This window comes from Rhinopithecus roxellana, chromosome 19, assembly GCF_007565055.1.
Source record: "Rhinopithecus roxellana isolate Shanxi Qingling chromosome 19, ASM756505v1, whole genome shotgun sequence".
In the NCBI taxonomy this organism is placed as follows: Eukaryota; Metazoa; Chordata; class Mammalia; order Primates; family Cercopithecidae; genus Rhinopithecus; species Rhinopithecus roxellana.
The window spans coordinates 38,562,195-38,582,248 of NC_044567.1; the positions used below are offsets into that span (position 1 = coordinate 38,562,195).

Below are 20,054 nucleotides of genomic sequence, written 5' to 3' on the forward strand. Positions count from 1 at the left end.
GCACAAGCACATGGGGGCTGCTGCTTCGCTTCTGCCTCCAGATGGTGCCCAGCTCTCTCCTCCAACTCCCAGCGAAGGGGGTTCTAGCAGAAGGTCCTGCCTGGCTGAGGTGACAGGACGCAAAGCCACCATGGTTACATCCTGAGAGAGGGACCCATGCGGCATCACGGGCAAGAGCAGGTCTCTCTGGACGATGGCAGTCCCACCCCCGGGGCAACCACGAGGACTCTCAGTTTATCCACGGGCTTGGAACAATGCCTAGCGACTGCCAGTGCAACGCAGTTCTGACTTTAATCCTTACTTTCAGAACTTGAAATGAACTTGAGATAACCTAAAAAGACACTATCAAAAACCAGGTTAAGGAGATGAAAGGAGAAATGAAAACCACAGCGAGGAAACAAGGAAGATAAGAAAAGGAGCCAAAACCAAGGTCTGGAAATACATGAAGGAAAAGATTTCACTGCAATGGATGGAAATGTGACTCTCAGGACTTAGCTGAGGAGAAACAGTGGCCCCGAAGACCAAGCCCAGTGAGCAGCACTGACGCAGCAGGCAGAGGGGGACACGGAGGGGGAGAAGATGCCGCAGAGTGGGCGAAGACACCCAGGTGGAGAAGCCAGCAACAGAGGCAGGCGGGAGAGGGAGGAGACAGAGGTGGAGAAGCCTCCAGGAGACACAGGACAGGATGAGAAGGGACCAGCCCCACTGGTCTTTTGTCTGTTCACATCTATTTTCATTGCTAGGTTTTTTACTGTTATTTGTAGCATGAAAAAAAAGATCTGAGTGTTAATTTTTAAAATTTTACTTGTCCTTGTGCAATTTAACTAAATGACTTCTGTACCTGACTGCTGTGTGTGTAAAGGCACCTTTGAAGAAATTCCCTGTACGGGGGCCACGAGTCGCTCCTGGAAAACTAACAAGCCTGAGTCAGGCGAGCGAGAATTCCAAAGCGTAAGATGCTTCACTGTCGGGTGGGGAGGAGAACTGTGGGAATTCTTAAACTTGGCCCAAGTTCACAAACCTGACTGGGTTTCCCAATCAAAGACAAAACAAGCCATAGCTCAGGGTTTCAAGTTTCCCTCTCAACACAGAAGCTGCAGCTCCAATCCGCACTAGGAGAGGAGGGAGTGACAGGACGCTGTTTAAACAGAAACCAAAAGCTGCCCGCCCTCCCTCTGACTCTGACGGTGCCTGCAGAGTCGCCAGGAACCCCATTTCCAAGGCCGCTGGGGTGAAAGTGTTGGGAGGGAGGAGCCAGGGACTGCGCACCCAGTACAAAGGCTACCCACAGGCCACACACCCAGAAACTGTCAGCCCTGCCACAGAGCACCATCCCACAGGGCTGCGCCCACCCATCTCCTCACACTCACCAGGCAAGAGACAGCCTGGAGGGGCCTTGGTAGGAAAAAAGGGCAACAGAGAGGGGCTGTTGGCCACACTCCCACTCGTCTGAAAAAATTAATTAGCTCCAGTTCCGTAAAAATTCAAATTGTGGGCCCGGCCCGGTGGCTCACACCTGTAATCCCAGTAATCCCAGCGCTTTGGGAGGCTGAGGCGGGAGGATCATGAGGTCAGGAGATCAAGACCATCCTGGCTAACATGGTGAAACCCCGTCTCTACTAAAAATACAAAATATTAGCCGGGCGTGGTAGCACACGACTGTGATCTCAGCTACTCAGGAGGCTGAGGTAGGAGAATCGCTTGAACCCGGGAGGCGGAGATCGCGCTACTGCACTCCAGCCTGGGTGACAGAGCAAGACTCCGTCTCAGGAAAAAAAAAAAAAAATTAAATCGTGGCATTATTTGTACAAACAAATTAAAGTTTAGGTACTGACCTGACAAATCTCAGACTTCAAGTTACAGATAAAGCCCTCCACTTACTCATCAAAGTCAACAAATGTCCAGAAGAAAAGCTTTCCCCAAACTCTCTCCTACGCCTTGGCCATATCTCACCACAACAGCCAAATCAACCCCACTTCCATTTCTCCGCGTCGCTGAGCTGTCCGACACAACGACTAAAACCCCACTGATGTTCTCAGGGTTGTTCATGGTTAATGAGAAATCAGATGTCTCCTCGATCACCTGCAGAGAGTGGCTGAGCGGTGCCCACAGCACCCAGAGCAGGTCGGGCCCAGACCTTGGCACTTGGTGGTTGAGGACCCCGGGGGTACTGCTGAGCTTGGCCTTGTTAGTGTATGTGGCTCAGAAACCAGACACCCGAGGCCCAGCTCCTGGACAAGCAGTCCCAGGCAACGAGGGTGGGTGGGGAGGGAGGCAGCCCCTTCTCAGTTGTGCTCTGTTCAGTTAAATCGACTTCCCAAAACACAGGGTCTGCAGGGGTTCTCAGGCAGGTGGCCATGTAACACAGGCGAAGGCCGTGACCTGTTCCTGGGCTGCTGCTCCACTGTTCCGAGGTGACAGGAGGCAGAGAGGTGTCCAGGCCTGGCTGGCGGCTTCCAGGCAACCCGGAGGCAGGGCCTAGGGCCCTAACCCAAGCCAGCAAGCCTGTGTAGCACCATTCCCGAAATCTAGGACAGTCTCCAGGCTTCCCCGGAGTCTCAGCCAGTCTCACTACCGCCAGGGACGGAAGGCAGAGGCCGCAGCAGGGCCCCGCAACAGCAGGAAGGGCACCCGCACTAGGGAAGAAAACCAGGAAAGGAAGGGGAAGGGGAAACAATGGAAGTCCCAAAGAGAGCAGCGGGCAGCAGAGAGCTGGACAAGAAGACATGGCACACGGGACACAGCACGTGGAGGGGGCAGCAGAGGGCTGGACGAGTAGGCACGGAACACAGGACGCAGCACGTGGAGGGGGCAGCAGAGGGCTGGACGAGTAGGCACGGAACACAGGACGCAGCACGTGGAGGGGGCAGCAGAGGGCTGGACGAGTAGGCACGGAACACAGGACGCAGCACGTGGAGGGGGCAGCAGAGGGCTGAACGAGAGGACACAGCACAGTGGACACAGTGTGTAGAGGGGGCAGCAGAGGGCTGGTCGAGAGGACACAGCACGGTGGACACAGTGTGTAGAGGGGGCAGCACGTGGAGGGGGGCACAGGGATCACAGCCGTGGCGCACTCAGCAGCACAGGGCACATGGCAGCCCTAGGCCAGCGCAAAACCAAGACAGTCTCTCACTATGGGAATTCCAACCAGAAATGAATGACAACCTAGAAACCCTAAAACACACTTTCCAAAGGAAGGGGAGGGGCAAGTACTCAAAACCCCGTAAGAGCTGGATGCAGGTCAGGGGAGGGCAGGAGACAGGACAGGCCTGTGGGGGTTCCTACGTTTCTGTTCCTCCTCTTAACATGTGCTCAGCAGACAGACCTGGGATGCCCTGCCCCCAGATCTAGAATCCGGTTAGGAAGGGAAGCCGGAGCCTGCCTGCCACCCTCACCCCCTCAGCCTGCCGGTCCCATCCCACAGTCCCGCCCACTGGCCTGAGTCCCTTTAGGAGGGCAGAGGCCTGAGACACCGCCAGGCGAGAGGCGCCCTCAGGCTCGGAGCTGTTCCTGAAGCCATGCCCTCAGGGGACAGGATGCTGCTGCGTCTCCCCGACAGCCTTGGCAAAATCAGACTGGGAGCCTGATGCCAGGCCTCTGGATTTTCTGCAGTTTTCATTTCCTTTCTCCTTTCCTCTGGATGCAGCACCCCACAAGGAACACGAAGGATTAAAACAAAAACAATCTTGCATTTTAAGAAGGTCAAAGATGTGATGCCCTTCCTTCATCTCAGGTGTCCTGTGAGAGATGCTCACAAGTCCCTCTCACGAATGGTAAGACAGAGGCCAAGGAAGGTCAGTAATTGCTGCCCCAAGTCACAAAGGGTGAAGACGGAAGAGCCAAGACTTGAGTGCCAGCACACAGTGCTGGAGAGAATGATGCTTCAAAGGGACCGGGGTGGGCTGGGCAGGATGGAGAGGAAGAGGCCAGGCCAGAAAGGACGGACGGAAAGGAAGGGGCCGAGCTGGACAGGACGGAGAGGAAGGGATCAGGCCGGACAGAATGGAGAGGAAGGGGCCGAGCTGGACAGGATGGAGAGGAAGGGGCTGAGCCGGCCACGTCCTGTGCCTCATTCCCCCCACCTGGCAACTAGGAAAGCTCAACCAGGACTGCGATTCCAGCCCATGTGCCCCTAGAGAGAGAGACCCTGACACAGAGGCAGCAACGCCAGCACCTGCCTGTGTCCCTGGCACCCCCCAACACACTGGCAACAGCGCTTACCCCCAAGAGCAGCCACCGCCCCAGGTACTGCTCCCTCCCCACCCAGGGTCTGCACCCGCAGGGAAGCACCCCCCACATCTGGTGTAATTCTGCTCATAGCCCTCTGGGCTGGGTACCTCAGCCATGTTCCCAACCTGTGTGGGGGGTGCCCCACACAGGTAATGGACGTGTGGAGGGACTCCACGGGTCAGGTGCGTGGTGCTCCTGAGTAAATGGACGTGTGGAGGGACTCCACGGGTCAGGTGCGTGGTGCTCCTGAGTAAATGGACGTGTGGAGGGACTCCACGGGTCAGGTGCGTGGTGCTCCTGAGTAAATGGACGTGTGGAGGGACTCCACGGGTCAGGTGCGTGGTGCTCCTGAGTAAATGGACGTGTGGAGGGACTCCACGGGTCAGGTGCGTGGTGCTCCTGAGTAAATGGACGTGTGGAGGGACTCCACGGGTCAGGTGCGTGGTGCTCCTGAGTAAATGGACGTGTGGAGGGACTCCACGGGCCAGATGCGTGGTGCTCCTGAGTGAATGGACCAGCACAGGTGGTGCACCTGGCCCCAACACCATGAACACGCAAGAAACACCAGCGGCCACCCCCATGATGGTTCCTAAGATTTGGTCAAAAACCTAATCACAAGACTTCTGAGTAACACAGGGGGTTGAACACATAAAAAATAGTGGGTAAAATCCCACTAAAAACAGCAGAAACGGACCATTTTCTTTTTTCAAGGCATAAGCTACAGGGTAGAAGAGGAAGGGCAGGAAAGGCAGCACCAGGACCGTGGAGGAGCCTGGAAGTGCAGGGACAGCAGGAAATGCCTCAGACCGAGAAGCCCAGCCCTCTCCTGGAGGGAGGAAACCCACACTCCCCTGATCCACAGGACAGGAACCTAAAAAGCTCCAGGTCTGTGGCACCACAGAACTCTGCGGGGTGGGGCAGGGTAGGCCTAACCCAAGAAGCACTGGGGGCAGGCCTCCCACCTCTGTAGGAGACAGAGCTGACTCTCCGAGGTGCTCGGCAGAGGCCATGCTAAAGATGCAGGGAAGGCACCAGGCATGGCATGGCGCTCCTGCAGTCCCAGCTACCCGGGAGGCTGGGGCAGGAGGAGCCCTTGAGACCAGGAGTTCAAGTCCAGCCTGGGTAACACGGCAAGACCCCAGGTCTTTAAACACACACACACACACACACACACACACACACACAGGGAGAACATCCACCTCCACTCCTCCACCCCCCAGTAAAAGAAAGCTATCACTAAAATCCTTAGGAAGGATAAGAAAAGCTACTACAACTACTGCATGAGAATGAGATGCTACAAAAGGAACACTCAGAATAAAACAGAGCTCATGGAAATCAAAATGAGGAATCAAATACTTAACAGAAGTGTGGGAATATAGGCCGGGCGCAGTGGCTCAAGCCTGTAATCCCAGCACTGTGGGAGGCCAAGACGGACGGATCACGAGGTCAGGAGATCGAGACCATCCTGGCTAACATGGTGAAACCCCGTCTCTACTAAAAAATACAAAAAACTAGCCGTGCAAGGTGGCAGGCGCCTGTAGTCCCAGCTATTCAGGAGGCTGAGGCAGGAGAATGGCGTAAACCTGGGAGGCGGAGCTTGCAGTGAGCTGCAATCCGGCCACTGCACTCCAGCCTGGGCGATAGAGCGAGACTCAGTCTCAAAAAAAAAAAAATAAAGAAGTGTGGGAATATAAAGTTAAGTTAAGAAAACTAAGACTACTGAGGATAAAGGAAAGAATCTGCAGGTGAGAAACGGCTGTACATAAAAACCAGGAACCACTACTGACATAAAATTCTACAATACATAAAACCAATCCACGGTGGAAAAGTATCAGCCTGCAGTTGCCACGGTCTGGGTGGGGAAGGGTGGCATCGGTGTGATGGTACTCTCTGGGGCCATAATGGGAGAACGTGTTTGTCAAAACCCGTTAAACGGTCCTCTTAAGACCTGTGCCCTTCACTGAAGGTAAACCTTACCTTTGAAAGAAGAATCATAAACTAATAAGAATATGCCCTCAAAGTGTTTGGAGCAAAGCAGACTGATGTCTGCAACTGACCTGAAATGCAGCAAGATAAGTAAGCTGGACGGCGAGGGCAAGGGAAAGGTAAGTAAGCTGGACGGCGAGGGCAAGGGAAAGGTAAGTAAGCTGGACGGCGAGGGCAAGGGAAGGGTAAGTAAGCTGGACGGCGAGGGCAAGGGAAGGGTAAGTAAGCTGGACGGCGAGGGCAAGGGAAGGGTAAGTAAGCTGGACGGCGAGGGCAAGGGAAGGGTAAGTAAGCTGGACGGCGAGGGCAAGGGAAGGGAACGCAGACAGCTGTGCTAACTGCAGAACCCCGCTGTTGGGTATATGAGAGTTCACTGGAGCATCCTTACAACTTGTCCATATGTTTGAAAATTTTCACACGAAATGTTGAGAGACAAAGAATCAGGAATCCGAATGGCATCAAAGTTCTCAACTGCAGTAGTAGAAGCTGGAGAAAATCGAGAAAACTTGCAAAACTCTGAAGGTCGATGATTTCTGGCCTGAAGTTCTAGACTCAGCCAAACTATCAGTCAGGCAGATAAAACCATTTTCAATAATTCAAGGCCTCCAAAAAACTCTCTCGCCACTTTCTCAAGAGCCTATAAAAGGTATGTGCCTCACGTCAAAATAAATGATTAACTCAAGAGAAAGACATGGGATCCAAGTAGCAGGCCTTCCAGTGCAAGAGAGAGGCAGGCAAAACCCCCTGGATGACGGGAAGACAGGCATGGGGGCAGAAGGGGCAAAGAGAGGCAAATTCCCATCTTCCACGAAGGCAAGCCACCAGACAACACCCAGACCAGGAGTGGAGAAGGGAGAGAGGGAGAGAGAGGGCACAGAACCACCAACAGATCAGTAAGGCTGGAATCGAAGTAAACACCAGAACACTCAGCTCAGGAAAGGCCGAGGTGGGGCTTCTGGGTAGAGGGAGTCGTAGCGCAGACACCCGGCACTCCCGCCGCTGAGAGGGGAGCCCTCGGCTCCCGCCTTGCATCTGGGCAGCGTGAGGCTTCCTTGGCAGAGAAAGGCCACAGAAGGGACGCCCTGACAATCTGCGGCCCAGCCTTCTGGAGGACTGGAACTTTCCACCTTGCTCTCTTCAAGTCCTGAGCCATCACACAGCTGACCACCCTCCTAGAGAGGCCTGTGAAGTGCTACTGAGTGAGGATGAGATTCCAGCGGATCGCAGGATCCCAGCTGCCCCTCTATGACAGAGGCAGGTGAGTGAAGCTGTCCTGTACCCGCCAGACCAGTCACCTGCCAGCTTTCTCCTAACTGAGCCACCCCAGTGTCCATGAAACAAAAGGAGCACTCAGCCAGGCCCTCCACAAACTCCTGACACAATATATCCGAAGACGGAATAAAACGGTACTTATTCTAAGCCACTAAGTTTGGGATAGTTTGCTATCCAGGAATAGGTAAGAGGGACAGGGAACTGCTGTTTTTTGTGATAAAACTTATATAACTCTTTTTGACTTCATAAAGTATATGGATGTCTCAATGGACAAAAGTCACCAAAAAAAAAAAATTTAAGGTATTAAACCATCACGGGCAACATGGCAAAACCCTGTATCTACAAAAAATTCGCCAGGCATAGTGACTGTGCCTGTAGTCCCAGCTACTGGGGAGGCTGAGGCAGGAGGATCACCTTAGTCCATGTGGTTGAGGCTACAGCCAACTGTGATCACACCACTGCACTCCAGCTCGGGTGACAGAGCAAGACCCTGCCTCAAAAAAAAAAAAAAAAAAAAAAGAATTAAATATAAAAGTAAAAGCAAAGCCATGTAAAATCTTACGGAAAAAAATAAACAACAAAAACAAAAAAACAGGCCGGGCGTGGTGGCTCACACCTGCAATCCCAGCACTTTGGGAGGCCGACGTGGGTGGATCACAAGGTCAGGAGATCAAGACCATCCTGGCTAACATGGTGAAACCCCACCTCTAGTAAAAATACAAAAAATTAGCCGGGCGTGGTGGCAGGCGCCTGGGCGACAAGAGCAAAACTCCATCTCAAAAAAAAAAAAAAAAAAAAAAAAAAAAAAAAAAAAAACAGAAACAGCGTGTCCGTCCTGGCCAGCTCGTCCTGGCCAGCTCGTCCCTACGCCTCTGCCCTGCAGCCTCTGCCCTGCAGCCTCAGGCTCATCCAAGGGCCTGACAACAGCTCATCCCACCTCCTTTCCCAGTCCTCAAACCAACACCACATTCCAGCCTTCACTATAGCTGGGGTGCGGCCTCCGATTAAATAAGCAAGCAGTTTGCGGGGAGGGGGTGTGGAGGTAAAAACTGGTCCCCACGTCAAGTGCCTCTGCAATTTAAACTGTGTGGGGGGTGGTCTGCGGGAGCTCACAGCTGGCCCCTCCCCCTCCCCCGCACCCACACACCCCTCCGCAGCTCTTGCGGCTCTTGCGGTGCCTGGCGTCGGTCGGGCAAGCTCCGGCAGGTCCCTGCAGCCCGGTGCTGGGTGAGCTCCCTCCCTGCCAGCTCAGCTCCCGAGGAGGACCAGGGACAGAGACTCTCAGGAGCAGGGTAGAGAATGGAAGGTACTCAGACCCTCAAAGGCCTCACTGGACCCTTCGTGGCAAGGACGCCATGAATGCTGTACCTCCCAGGGGATGTGTACTTGAGAATCAATCGAAGTGTTTGCCTCCTGTGTACACATGCTCAAGTTCTAAAGGAAAGTCTCACATGTCTTTACTGTAACGCCAAATGTTCATCAGGTGTGATGAATACAGTAATCTATATTCTAAATGCGGACACATCGGAAGCCCTCCGACCCATGGCCGTCCAGGCAGCACTGACACCGCACTCAGCACTCACAGACAGCGCCGGGAGTCTACCAGATACTTGCTCGCTAGGTCCAGTGCTGGGGAGGCTGCCTGCAGCAGCTCGGTGGGTGCAAACACATGAATTGTAGCTGCGGGCAGGAGGAATATCAGGTGCATCTCTACGCCCCGAGGGCTCAACTCCTACACTTAAATCCCTCCCACTGGAACAGCCGGCTCCAGTTTCACCAAGCAAGCGTGAGAACAGGTACTGCTTCCTGAGCACCGCCAGCCACCAGCACCAAGACCCGGCCACATCCCAGCACTGCCCACCTCTGGTAAGTACTTACTATTTCTTTTCAAATTCAAGTTTTATTTTAAAACTCTTCTCAGATGTATCTAACATACCCAGCTGAACGCAGCATTTGCCCCGTGTCTGCTCTGCCTTGCTCTGGGCTTCAGGGATTACTCAGGACCCAGCAGGTGCATGGCTGGGATGCAGACCACGATTACAAAACTTCTAATGAGGCTGACACTTAATTCTAAGAACAGGAACAAGCTTATCTGGAAATTAACTCCTTGTTCTGCCCTAAAATTCATAAAAGTTAAACCAACACAAATTCATATTATTGCTTAACTGTTCCTAACCTCAAAAACAAACTACAATAAATGCTAACAAGAGGTAAGGGTCATATATATATGTGTGGTGTATGTACATTAGGGTGAATTTAGGGTTTATATATATGTGTGGTATATGTATATTAGGCTGAATTTAGGGTTATATATATGTGTGGTGTATGTACATTAGGCTGAATTTAGGGTTTATATGTGTGGTGTATGTACACTCTGCTGAATTTAGGGTTATATATATGTGTGGTATATGTACATTAAGCTGAATTTAGGGTTTACATGTATATGTGTGGTCTATGTACACTAGGCTGAATATAGGGTTATATGTGTGTGTGTGGTGTATGTACATTCTGCTGAATTCAGGGTTATGTATATGTGTGATGTATGTACACTAGAGCTGAATTTAGGATTATAAGTGTGTGGTGTATGCATATTAGACAGTGCCGAATTTAATATCTAGTTTAACTTTTAATACTTTTAAAGTTTAAAATAAGTACATAAGCTTACACAAAGTTTAAAATGGAACGTAAGCTTTCAAAAACAAAACCAAACCAAAGGGGTTAAGTTTCTGTTTGGTTGTTAAAGTCTCATGTACATGTATACACAGACACAAAAAGGGTTTTTTTCCTTACATGAAATTTCTCATAAATCTGCTTTGGAGGAGAACAATTATTGACCAAGCACAATCCATCCACATTTGTGCCCCTAATTTTCACTGCGCAGTAGCAAAGGCCTTCCAGCATTTCTGACCGGAGTTTCAGGATGAGGCGGTGACTGTAAGTGGTGAGCGTATTTGTTTACGAGCTCAGGTCTGTAACTCGGGATCTCCTGCCGAAACTAGAATAAGAGCCCCTGGTTGTTTTTCTGGATCCATTCTTCCAAATTATATTCCCAAAGACTGTCTTTTCCCCAGGTCTTGGTTGTCCTGAGGTTTATCCTTCATTTTAAAGAGCCGAAAGGCTGGGAGGGAGTGGCAGTCAATCACTGGAAAAGCTCAATTGGAGTAAAACTCACAAATCTCGTTCTTGCGACATCCCAGTGGGTAGGCGACAATGGTGTGTCCTTGAGTTATGCAACAACGCCACATCACAATATTGTAATTACAGCATGCCCTTCACAATGCTCCAGCCCAGCAGGCTCCTTGCCAGACAGCTGGACACCACCAGAAGGAACATTACAGCACAGTCTCGGGCACAGGTTAGGACACATGACAAGCATGGTGGCCCAGCCTGTCACAGAAACATCCATGGTCGCCCAGCCTGTCACAGAAACATCCCATGGTCGCCCAGCCTGTCACAGAAACGTCCCATGGTCGCCCAGCCTGTCACAGAAACGTCCCATGGTTGCCCAGCCTGTCACAGAAACGTCCCATGGTTGCCTAGCCTGTCACAGAAATGTCCCATAATTACTCAGCCTGTCACAGAAACGTCCCATAAAGTTAAACTGTAATTACCTCCACTGTGTCCCATCAAAGTGTTTGTTTTTTTTTTAAGAACTCTTTCTCTCATCTATTTTTCAAAGTTCAAACTCCTCAGAAGCTTGTTAAGCATCCCAGCTTCTCACTATCACCCCAACAACTACTGCATTGACTGTCCACATTTAGGAACCTTTGGAAAGACAGTATATTGGCAATTTAGAACTTTAAAAACAAGAAAGACACAACCCCGTGGCCAACCGAAACCATTCACTCTTCAAAGCACTGTCTGTGTGGGCAGCTACGCCCCAACACCCAGCCCAGTGCACGTTGAGCAGGAAGAGAAGTGAGCTCTCAGCTCAGCGCACTTTCCAGAAGCCAAGTGCATCGGCTGAGCACACAACATTTAAAATACTTAGAAAGGCACAGAATGGCATCTGTAAATACAGCAAGAAAACCTGGCGAAAGCTCGGCGGGATCCTGAGCATGTTTTAAGCCACTGCACCCCACTGTTGTTATGCCCTTTAGTGTAGACATTGTCTACATTGGCTGCTTGGTCTGAAATAATTTGGAGAAAGAAGTCTTTGTGCCAGGCCAGGTTCAGAGGAGGTGGGTTGGAGAAGAGGGCACACATTAGCCAGCAGCAGCCAGGGAAGAGTCTGCATAAGTATTTCAGTAACAGCCACCTTTGATCCAGATGTGGAAGCTCTGTGGAATGTCCACCCTGCTAACGTTTCCTGCCGATCCAGTGGGAATCGAGAGGAGGATGCGACCCTCCTTCAGGATCACACCGAGGTCTTCACTGTAAAATATGCTAGCACTGCAGTTCTCAAACGAAAGCAGATAATGAACGAGACTCTGCTTTATTACCAGACAGACAGACAGCTCTCCAGGCATGTTATTAACTAAAATGGAAACACGTCTCCCCAGGAGAGGAAGATGCCCGGCACTTCTTTTTCACCTCCAGAGAAAAACTGCACCTCTAAATGCAAATCCAAATGACTATCAACAGCTAGAGTTCTGGGTTACACTGTTTGGGCAACAACATACTCTTCTGGGAATATTTAACACCAGCAGTTGCCAGAGTACAAAGTCGGGCTGGTAGAAACTGACCAGAGACAATTTAAACGCTGTGCCCACAGACAGATGTGACAGCCTGAGGTACTGGCCGTCGGGTTTGGTTTCTTCACCCTTATAAACCTCACTTAAGCAGGACACAGAACTCACAGGCTGACATCATCATTTGAAAGCTTACCAAAGCAACAATTTTATCCCACTTACTCCTCTGACACTATTGTAGTTTTATAGATCAGGTGAACTCCGCCCGGCTTACACCGAAGCAGCTGTGCTCCCTGTTTTAATTAGCAAATTGTGCAAGCCTGAGAGGTCAGTTTATCCAAGGCCTGAGAGGTCAGTCTATCCAATGTCTGAGAGGTCAGTTTATCCAGGTTTTACTAAAACTACTGCCCGAGACTCCATGTTTACACAAATTTCCTTCAAGCAATTCAACCCCAAAATTCTCTCACTCACCAGGGGCTTCCTCCCTGCCACACCTGCTTACGTCAACAAGAACAAAAGGGCAAATCGTTCAAAACTTCAGATAATAACATCTGACTAGAAAAGAGACATATTAATATAAAAGCAATTATTTCCCTAATTACTATTTTGGCTAACAGCAGAGCTTACACGTAACTTGCCTGCTGTAAAGCTTTTGAGAAAATCTAACCAACACGGGTTATTCATTTATTTGCCTGAGAGTATCAGCAATGTGAAATAATGCTGCTTCGAAAACTCAAGTCCTCACTTTCTTAGATCCTGAGGGAGTCACCTGCCCCTCTGAGGGCTTATGTTTCAGGTGCTAGAGGCGACGTTTCGGTATCGCGAGGACGTAGCTCTCACTTGATGAACGTTTTGCAACTGTCATCGTTTTGATCATGATGCTTCCAGCTAGTGATGAAATCATCAGTTTTCAGATCCCTGCCATAACATATCCTATACAATCATGGGAACCTGACTTGCAGAGGTTCTCACGCCTTCAGAACCAGGGAGCGCGGCGAGGCGTGCCGGCACAGGCCCCACTGACTGATCTGGCTGGCCCAGCGTTTGGCTGGAACCAGGCACCGGCTTCTCCACTTCCTGAAGGGAGGCAGGGAAACTGCTTTCATCACCCAGGGCAGGTCTGCCCCACTCGGTAGGGACTGAGCCCATAAAGAAGTATTTCACGTTCTTTTTTCTAATGGGGGAAATTAGAAAGACAAAGACAAAACTATCATTACATGTTTCATTTGCTTGGCTTTGACCCGGTTCATTGTAGCTTCTGTGGCAGCCCACGGTGGGAGAGGGGTGCTGAGCGCGGGGTCTGAGCCCCAGGGTGTCACCCGACACCCTCCCTGGTTGTGGGGTAACAAACATCTTGTCCTCATCCAAACACGTACCTCACTGTCCCTGCTACACAGAAACTCATCACAGAGAAGGCGACAGGTCAGCAGAACCCCTCTTTTCTACCCAAACCACTTCTTAGTAAATAAATGTCTTAAAGAACTTAAAGTATGTTAATAGAGGCAGTTTGTAGGGGGAAGGGTGGTTCTTTGGGTTTTTAAGAAATATGAATAAATGAGCTGGGCGCGGTGGCTCACACCTGTAATCCCAGTACTTTGGGAAGCTGACGCGGGCAGATCGCCTGAGGTCAGGAGTTCGAGACCAGCCTGGTCAACATAGTGAAACCCCATCTCTACTAAAATTACAAGAAATTAGCTGGGCGTGGTGGTGGGCACCTGTAATCCCAGCTACTAGGGAGGCTGAGGCAGGAGAATTGCTTGAACCCGGGAGGCGGAGGCTGCGGTGAGCCGAGATCGCACCACTGCACTCCAGCCTAGGCAACAAGAGCGAAACTCCGTCTCAAAAAAAAAAAAAAAAAAAAAAGAAAGAAAGAAATATGAATAAATGAGTAGAGAAACCAGTTTGCTGAGAATAAAATCAGAGCACTTCCCCAAAGTTCGGAGCAGCCATATGAAAGCCCAGCCTCCACCCCTGGCCTCTGGCGTGTGGGAGGAAGGACACCGGGTGCAGGGAGGAGGCCTTGCTTCAGGGACAGCTGCCTCCTAGGCTCCACACACACCACTCTACTTTCAAGGGGCAGCTTCTCACTCGACTTTTAGCCACCCTGATGTCTACACATAAAACCTCACAGACTCAAGAATGGGCACATCTGCCCATTCCTTAAAAAAAAAAAAACTGCAGTTGAAACAGTTTTCTTAAGTCATTTCCATTTAGCCTTTTTTTGAGGCAAGGTCTCACTCTGCTGCCCAGGCTGGAGTGTGGTGGCAGGATGACAGCTCCCTGCAGCCTCAATCTCCTGGGCTCAAGGGATCCTCTCACCTCGGCCTCCCAAAGTTACAGGCATGAGCCACTGCCCCCAGCCCTCCATTTAACTTTACTTTTATGTATTTTTTTTTTAATTATACTTTAAGTTTTGGGACACAAGTGCAGAATGTGTAGGTTACATAGGTAAACGTGTGCCATGGTGGTTTGCTGCACCCATCAACCCATCATCTAGGTTTTAAGCCCTGCATGCATTAGCTATTTGTCTTAATGCTCTCCCTCCCCCCGACCCCCACCCCCAGACAGGCCCTGGTGTGTAATGTTCCCCTCCCTGTGTCCATGTGTTCTCGCTGTTCAGCTCCCACTTACGAGTGAGAACACGCGTTTGGTTTTCTGTTCCTGCGTTCGTTTGCTGAGGGTGATGGTTTCCAGCTCTATCCACATCCCTGCAAAGGACATGATCTCATTCCTTTCTATGGCTGCACAGTATTCCATGGTGTATATGTGCCACATTTTCTTTATCCAGTCTATCATTGATAGGCATTTGGGTCATCTAACTTTATTTTTAAGCTGTTTGAAAATATTTAGATGCTAAAAGACCTTTTCCTTTTTACATTTTTAATACGAATTAAAGTGTTCAGCCTTGATCCACTATACCTCCACCCCATCTCCCACTCATGCTGTCTCCCAGGCACAGTTGCTGCTTGAGTCGCTCCAGGCCCAGCTGCCACGTGGAGAGCCCCAGACTCTCAAAGCCTTTGTTCTGGGCCGGGCGTGGTGGCTCACGCCTGTAATCCCAGCACTTTGGGAGACTGAGGCGGGTGGATCACCTGAGGTCAGGAGCTCAGGACCAGCCTGGCCAACATGGTGAAACCCCGTCTCCACTAAAAATACAAAAAAAAATTAGCCAGGAGTGTTGGTGGGCGCCTATAATCCCAGCTACTCGGGAGGCTGAGGCAGGAGAATCGCTTGAATCTGGGAGGCAGAGGTTGCAGTGAGCTGAGATTGCGCCACTGCACTCCAGCCTGGGCGACAAGAGAGAAACTCTGTCTCAAAAAAAAAAAAAAAAAAACAAATAGCCTTTGCTCTCAGCCTTGGGTTAGGAGGCAGGTGAGAGCCCCAGTGGTGTGCAGTGCAGCCTCTGAAGGAAACCTGGGGCTGGTAAGAGGGACACAGAGAACCTGTGGAAGAATCCAAAAGAGCAGGCCAGCCCTGACATCACAGCGCAGCCCCTGGTGGGTCCCGGGACCTGAGCAGCTGTGGCCCAAGGGCTGAACCCACTCCCTAAAGGTGAAGGGCCAGGACAGCTTCCTCCCACGGCCCAACCATCTCTAAAGCAGACGCCACTCACTCCAGTCTCCTCTCGGGCATCTCGGGCACGAGTGTGGCAAAGCTTTAGCTCTTCCATCTGGAGGTGCACCTGGATGGGCAGGTGCCGCTGGCCATGCCTCCTGGCCAGCAGGAACGGGGTGACCGTGGAAGCATGCCTCACAATGCTGCTGTCACTCACAGGATGTACAAATTCACCTCAACAGTATTTCCACCATTTAAGTCAACATAAATAGAGCATTTGTATTCATATCTGAGACAACATAAATGCTACTTAATGATAAAGCTGACTTTAGAAGCAGTAGGGTGGAGTCTTGTGTTTGAATGTTCTTCATTTTTAAATAAGCACACTAGGAACACACCAACAACGTGGCTGAAGAGGGCAGAAACTGCCTCGAGTGTTTAGGGATTGGCCGCACGGGAGGCAGGGAGCATCCATGGTCTTGGGCTCTGCAGACCGACAGCAGGGGCGCGCTGTACTTGGGCGAGCTCCAGGCCAGCAGGTATGACCAAGTAGACGGTGGCCAGCCCATGCTCTGTGTAAAAGTGAGGGGTCACTCTGCAACTGTGGGGTACACGTTAAGGGGAAACGGCCACAAACCCCTTTGCATTTCAGGTGAGAGTGCGGCCAACCACACACCCACTGTTTCAAGCGTGTAACCCTCCAAGCAGAGTCAGGCAGCACTGGGACAGGACTCTGTCCAGACCCTGGGAGGGGGCTCGGCGTCCTTAGCCCCCAGCAGGGTGCTTTCAAGGAAAGGTCCAGGTCACAGGATAAAAGTTCCCAAAACTCAAAGGCTTACAGGCATTCTCAGAACAGACACTCAACGCACCACACACCACACTCCACCTCTAGGCCCCAAGGTGACTCTTTCAGATCAGACTCAGAAAACAGAAAACATGGTGGGGAGTTAGCAGCCAGGTTACCAAGGGCAGGGCTGCTTCTGTGACCTCAGGAGCAGGCGGTTTCAGCCCTTCCGGGGCTCCGCTTCAGGGATCCTGCGGCGGTGTGGCAAGCTGAGGCCAGCTTCTCCCCGACCCCTCACTCGCTGTCTTGACACCAAGACTCTGCTCTTTGTTGCAGCTCCTGGCTGCCAGATGACGGAGGCTCTCGCCAGACCCTCAGCACACAGACCTGGCTTCCGGTAGAAGCGCTCAGGAAAGAGGCAAAGCGGGAGGTTCCCCTTCAGAAACCACGAGGTGCACGAGGCGTCGACGGTGATCACACCACCTGGACGGCCAGAGTCCGAGGCGTAAGAAGGAAAATGAGTCTTCTCAAAGAGCGGAAGCCAAAAAAGCCGCATTACATCCCCAGGCCTCCGGGAAAGCCCTTCAAGTATAAATGTTTCCAATGTCCCTTTACTTGCAATGAGAAGTCCCATCTTTTTAATCACATGAAGTATGGTCTTTGTAAAAACTCGATTACTTTAGTATCCGAGCAGGATCGAGTTCCCAAGTGCTCTAAATCTAACTCGCTAGACCCTAAGCAAACCAACCAGCCCGATGCCACGGCCAAGCCAGCCTCTTCCAAGACTGTCACAAATGGAGTCTCCACCTTTGACTCAAAGCTTCAGCACAGCTCTGCCAGGGAAGACATCAAGGAGAACCTGGAGCTGCAAGCCCGGGGAAGCCACAGGTGCCCAGGACAGAAGCCAGCCCTCCACAGGGCATCAGCCTGCGAGAGCCCAGCTCCAGAAGCCGCCCTCGGTGCCCAGCCTGCTCTGGAAGGCGCAGCTCGGCCTTCTGCATTTGTTCCAGTCGGCGAGCACAGACTTAAGGGGCCAGACAGCGCTGAGGCGCCTGAGACACTGGCTTTACCCAACCCCACTGCCAAGGCCGCCTCCTTCCACACCAAGTCGGCCTTCCACGCTCCTGGCTACCCCTGGAAAGCTGGCTCACCTTTCCTCCCACCAGAGTTTCCACATAAAATCTCATCTACAAAGGGGCTTGGGGCCATTTCCCCTTACATGCACCCCACAATCCCAGAGTACCCGCCTCACTTTTACACAGAGCACGGGCTGGCCACCATCTACTCGCCTTACCTGCTGGCTGGGAGCTCGCCGGAGTGCGACGCGCCCCTGCTGTCAGTCTACGGAGCCCAAGATCCAAGACACTTTCTGCCTCACCCGGGGCCGATCCCTAAGCACCTGACTCCATCTCCAGCCACATATGATCATTACAGGTTTTTCCAACAATATCCCTCTAATCTGCCGATTCCTTATGGATTTTACAGGCCAGAGTCTGCGTTTTCCTCCTACGGTCTCAGACTCCCACCTGTCACTGGCCTCACCCGAGATCAGAGCTCTCACCTGCTTGAAGAAGCCACCCTGGTCTACCCAGCCTCAAGTCCTTCCAGGTTAAACCCTTCAGACCCCAACAGAAAACACATCGAGTTCGAAAGTCCAATTCCTGAGGCTAAAGACTCCTCCAAGGCTGGGCAGAGAGACACGGAAGGGTCCAAAATGAGCCCCCGCGCAGGGAGCGCAGCCACAGGCTCCCCGGGGAGGCCAAGCCCCACCAACTTCACACAGACGAGCCAGACCTGCGAAGGCCTGTGCGACCTCTCCAACAAGGCGGCCTCCAGTGCGCTGGGAAGACTCTACCAGCCGGAGCAAAGCCTCACAGCCTTCAAGCCTGTTAAGAAAATCACAGGATGCCTACCTGCCCAGGCTCCTGAGACCAGAGCAGAGTCTCCAATAAGGTAAGAAAATGTCATTTTCAAAACCTCCAAGGGAATGTTTCTGGTTGGGTTCCATGAGCCAAGTTTATACTTGTTCAAACTGCTTCACGCAGTTGCTTTTCTAAGCAAGCTCCTACTAAGCTTTCTCTTGGCTTCTTCTAGCCTCAATGTTGTGAACGGAGACCCCCCCGCTCCGGCTGGAAGCACCTCTCTCGTCTTGGAGGCCGTGCCTTCCAGTCCGGAGGACAGCTCTAGGATGGGTCCCCTCAACCTCTCCAAGAAATCAGAGATAAACCCGGCAGCCACCCACGAACCCACGTACCAAGGCAGCCCCCAGGCGGAAACCGCCAGCTTCTCAGAGCTGCAGGACCTTCCCCTCAATCTCTCGGTGAAGGACCCCTGCAACGCCCAGGCTCTGAGGCCTGCCTTCCCCAGTCAACCACGAGCTGCAGAACCTGCTGCTGCTGCTGCTCCACAGAAGACTGGGACAGAAGGTTCTGAGGATGTGCCCAGCCACCCTGAGACCAAGCCAGGCAGCCTCGACGGTGACGGGGCCCCACCCACAGGCCCCGGCGAGGAGGCTCCAGACGCACGTGCAGTGGACAGCAGCGAGGAGCAGAAGCAGACGGCAGCCGTGGCCCTGTGCCAGCTGGCAGCCTACAGCCCCAGGAACATCCGGGTGGGCGATGGGGATGCTGCAGTCCCGGAACCTGTCTGCCAGCAAGACACACCCACACTCAGCTCCACGGAGAGCCAGGAGGCCCAGGGTGACCTCAGACCCAAAGGACAAAAGAGGACAAGTCAAAGGGATGCTGGAAAATCCCAGCAAGGAGCTAAGAAGGCGAAGCTGCAAGACACGGCCAGAGTGTTCACACTACGAAGGAGGGCCCGGGTATCCTAACGCCGGGTTCACGCGTGTGCTCACAGAGCTACGGCCACACACACGCCTCCCGAGGCAGCGAGCTACGCCACCTCTGAACTGGCACTTCTCTTTTACAAATGCAGCTTCTTCTCAAAAACAAACAAACAAAAACCTCCAATTCAGTTTTTATAAATATTAAGCATGAATATTAAAAGGTGCTTCTACTTTTGGTTGTAAAAACATCTGAATGACTCTAAGACTGATATTTTGAAGTCTAAGCCGTCTTACAGAAGATCTTTTATAAATGTTTGCTTATAAATATCTCACCACTACAACAAATTGTTTTAACTGTTTTTCTATTAGCTGTAGCTGCATATATGAAGTAAACGACAATCACTGAAAAAATGTCAGAAAAAACATTTTCAGTACTAGCATTAAAGTGCCATATGTAAAAAAGAAAAACGTGATGTTATAACTAAATAACACACAAACATCGAGAGGCTATTTATACAAATAATTTATTTCCGCTAAGTAAAGTGCATTACTGGTGAAGGTATTATCAATTTATTCTACTTGCTTATAATGCTACAGTGAGTGTTCTGCCTTACTCTGCCTCACTTTCCATTCCCCAAAATGATGTGTATGTTGCTAATTTTCCAATAAACTCATATGAACCATAAGGAAACACAAAATGAAGATGAATGTCAATCTATGTTATCCTTTAGAACATTTTGCCATAACACTCAATGAAAAAGAGCTGATTGCTGAGGCAATTAACCTGTGAACGGGTGCGTGTATGCAC

General features: G+C 51.3%; 2 protein-coding genes across 2 annotated transcripts in view; one reads left to right on the forward strand and one right to left on the reverse strand.

Moving 5' to 3' along the window:
• Positions 1–20,054, reverse strand: part of TBCD (tubulin folding cofactor D) — a 220,329-nt gene that overhangs the window by 125,852 nt on the left and 74,423 nt on the right. The window lies entirely within an intron of this gene.
• On the forward strand, positions 8,778–19,976 carry ZNF750 (zinc finger protein 750). The gene is made up of 3 exons (XM_010354382.2): positions 8,778–9,354; positions 16,795–18,411; positions 18,553–19,976. Exons 2-3 carry the CDS (start codon positions 16,976–16,978, stop codon positions 19,289–19,291), a joined length of 2,175 nt encoding a protein of 724 aa, XP_010352684.1. The 5' UTR covers positions 8,778–9,354; positions 16,795–16,975; the 3' UTR covers positions 19,292–19,976.

Coding starts and splice junctions, on each gene's coding strand:
- ZNF750 (XM_010354382.2), top strand. CDS start 16,976: ATGAGTCTTCTCAAAGAGCGGAAGCCAAAAAAGCCGCATTACATCCCC. Junction 18,412..18,552: donor AGAGCAGAGTCTCCAATAAG/GTAAGAAAATGT, acceptor GGCTTCTTCTAG/CCTCAATGTTGTGAACGGAG.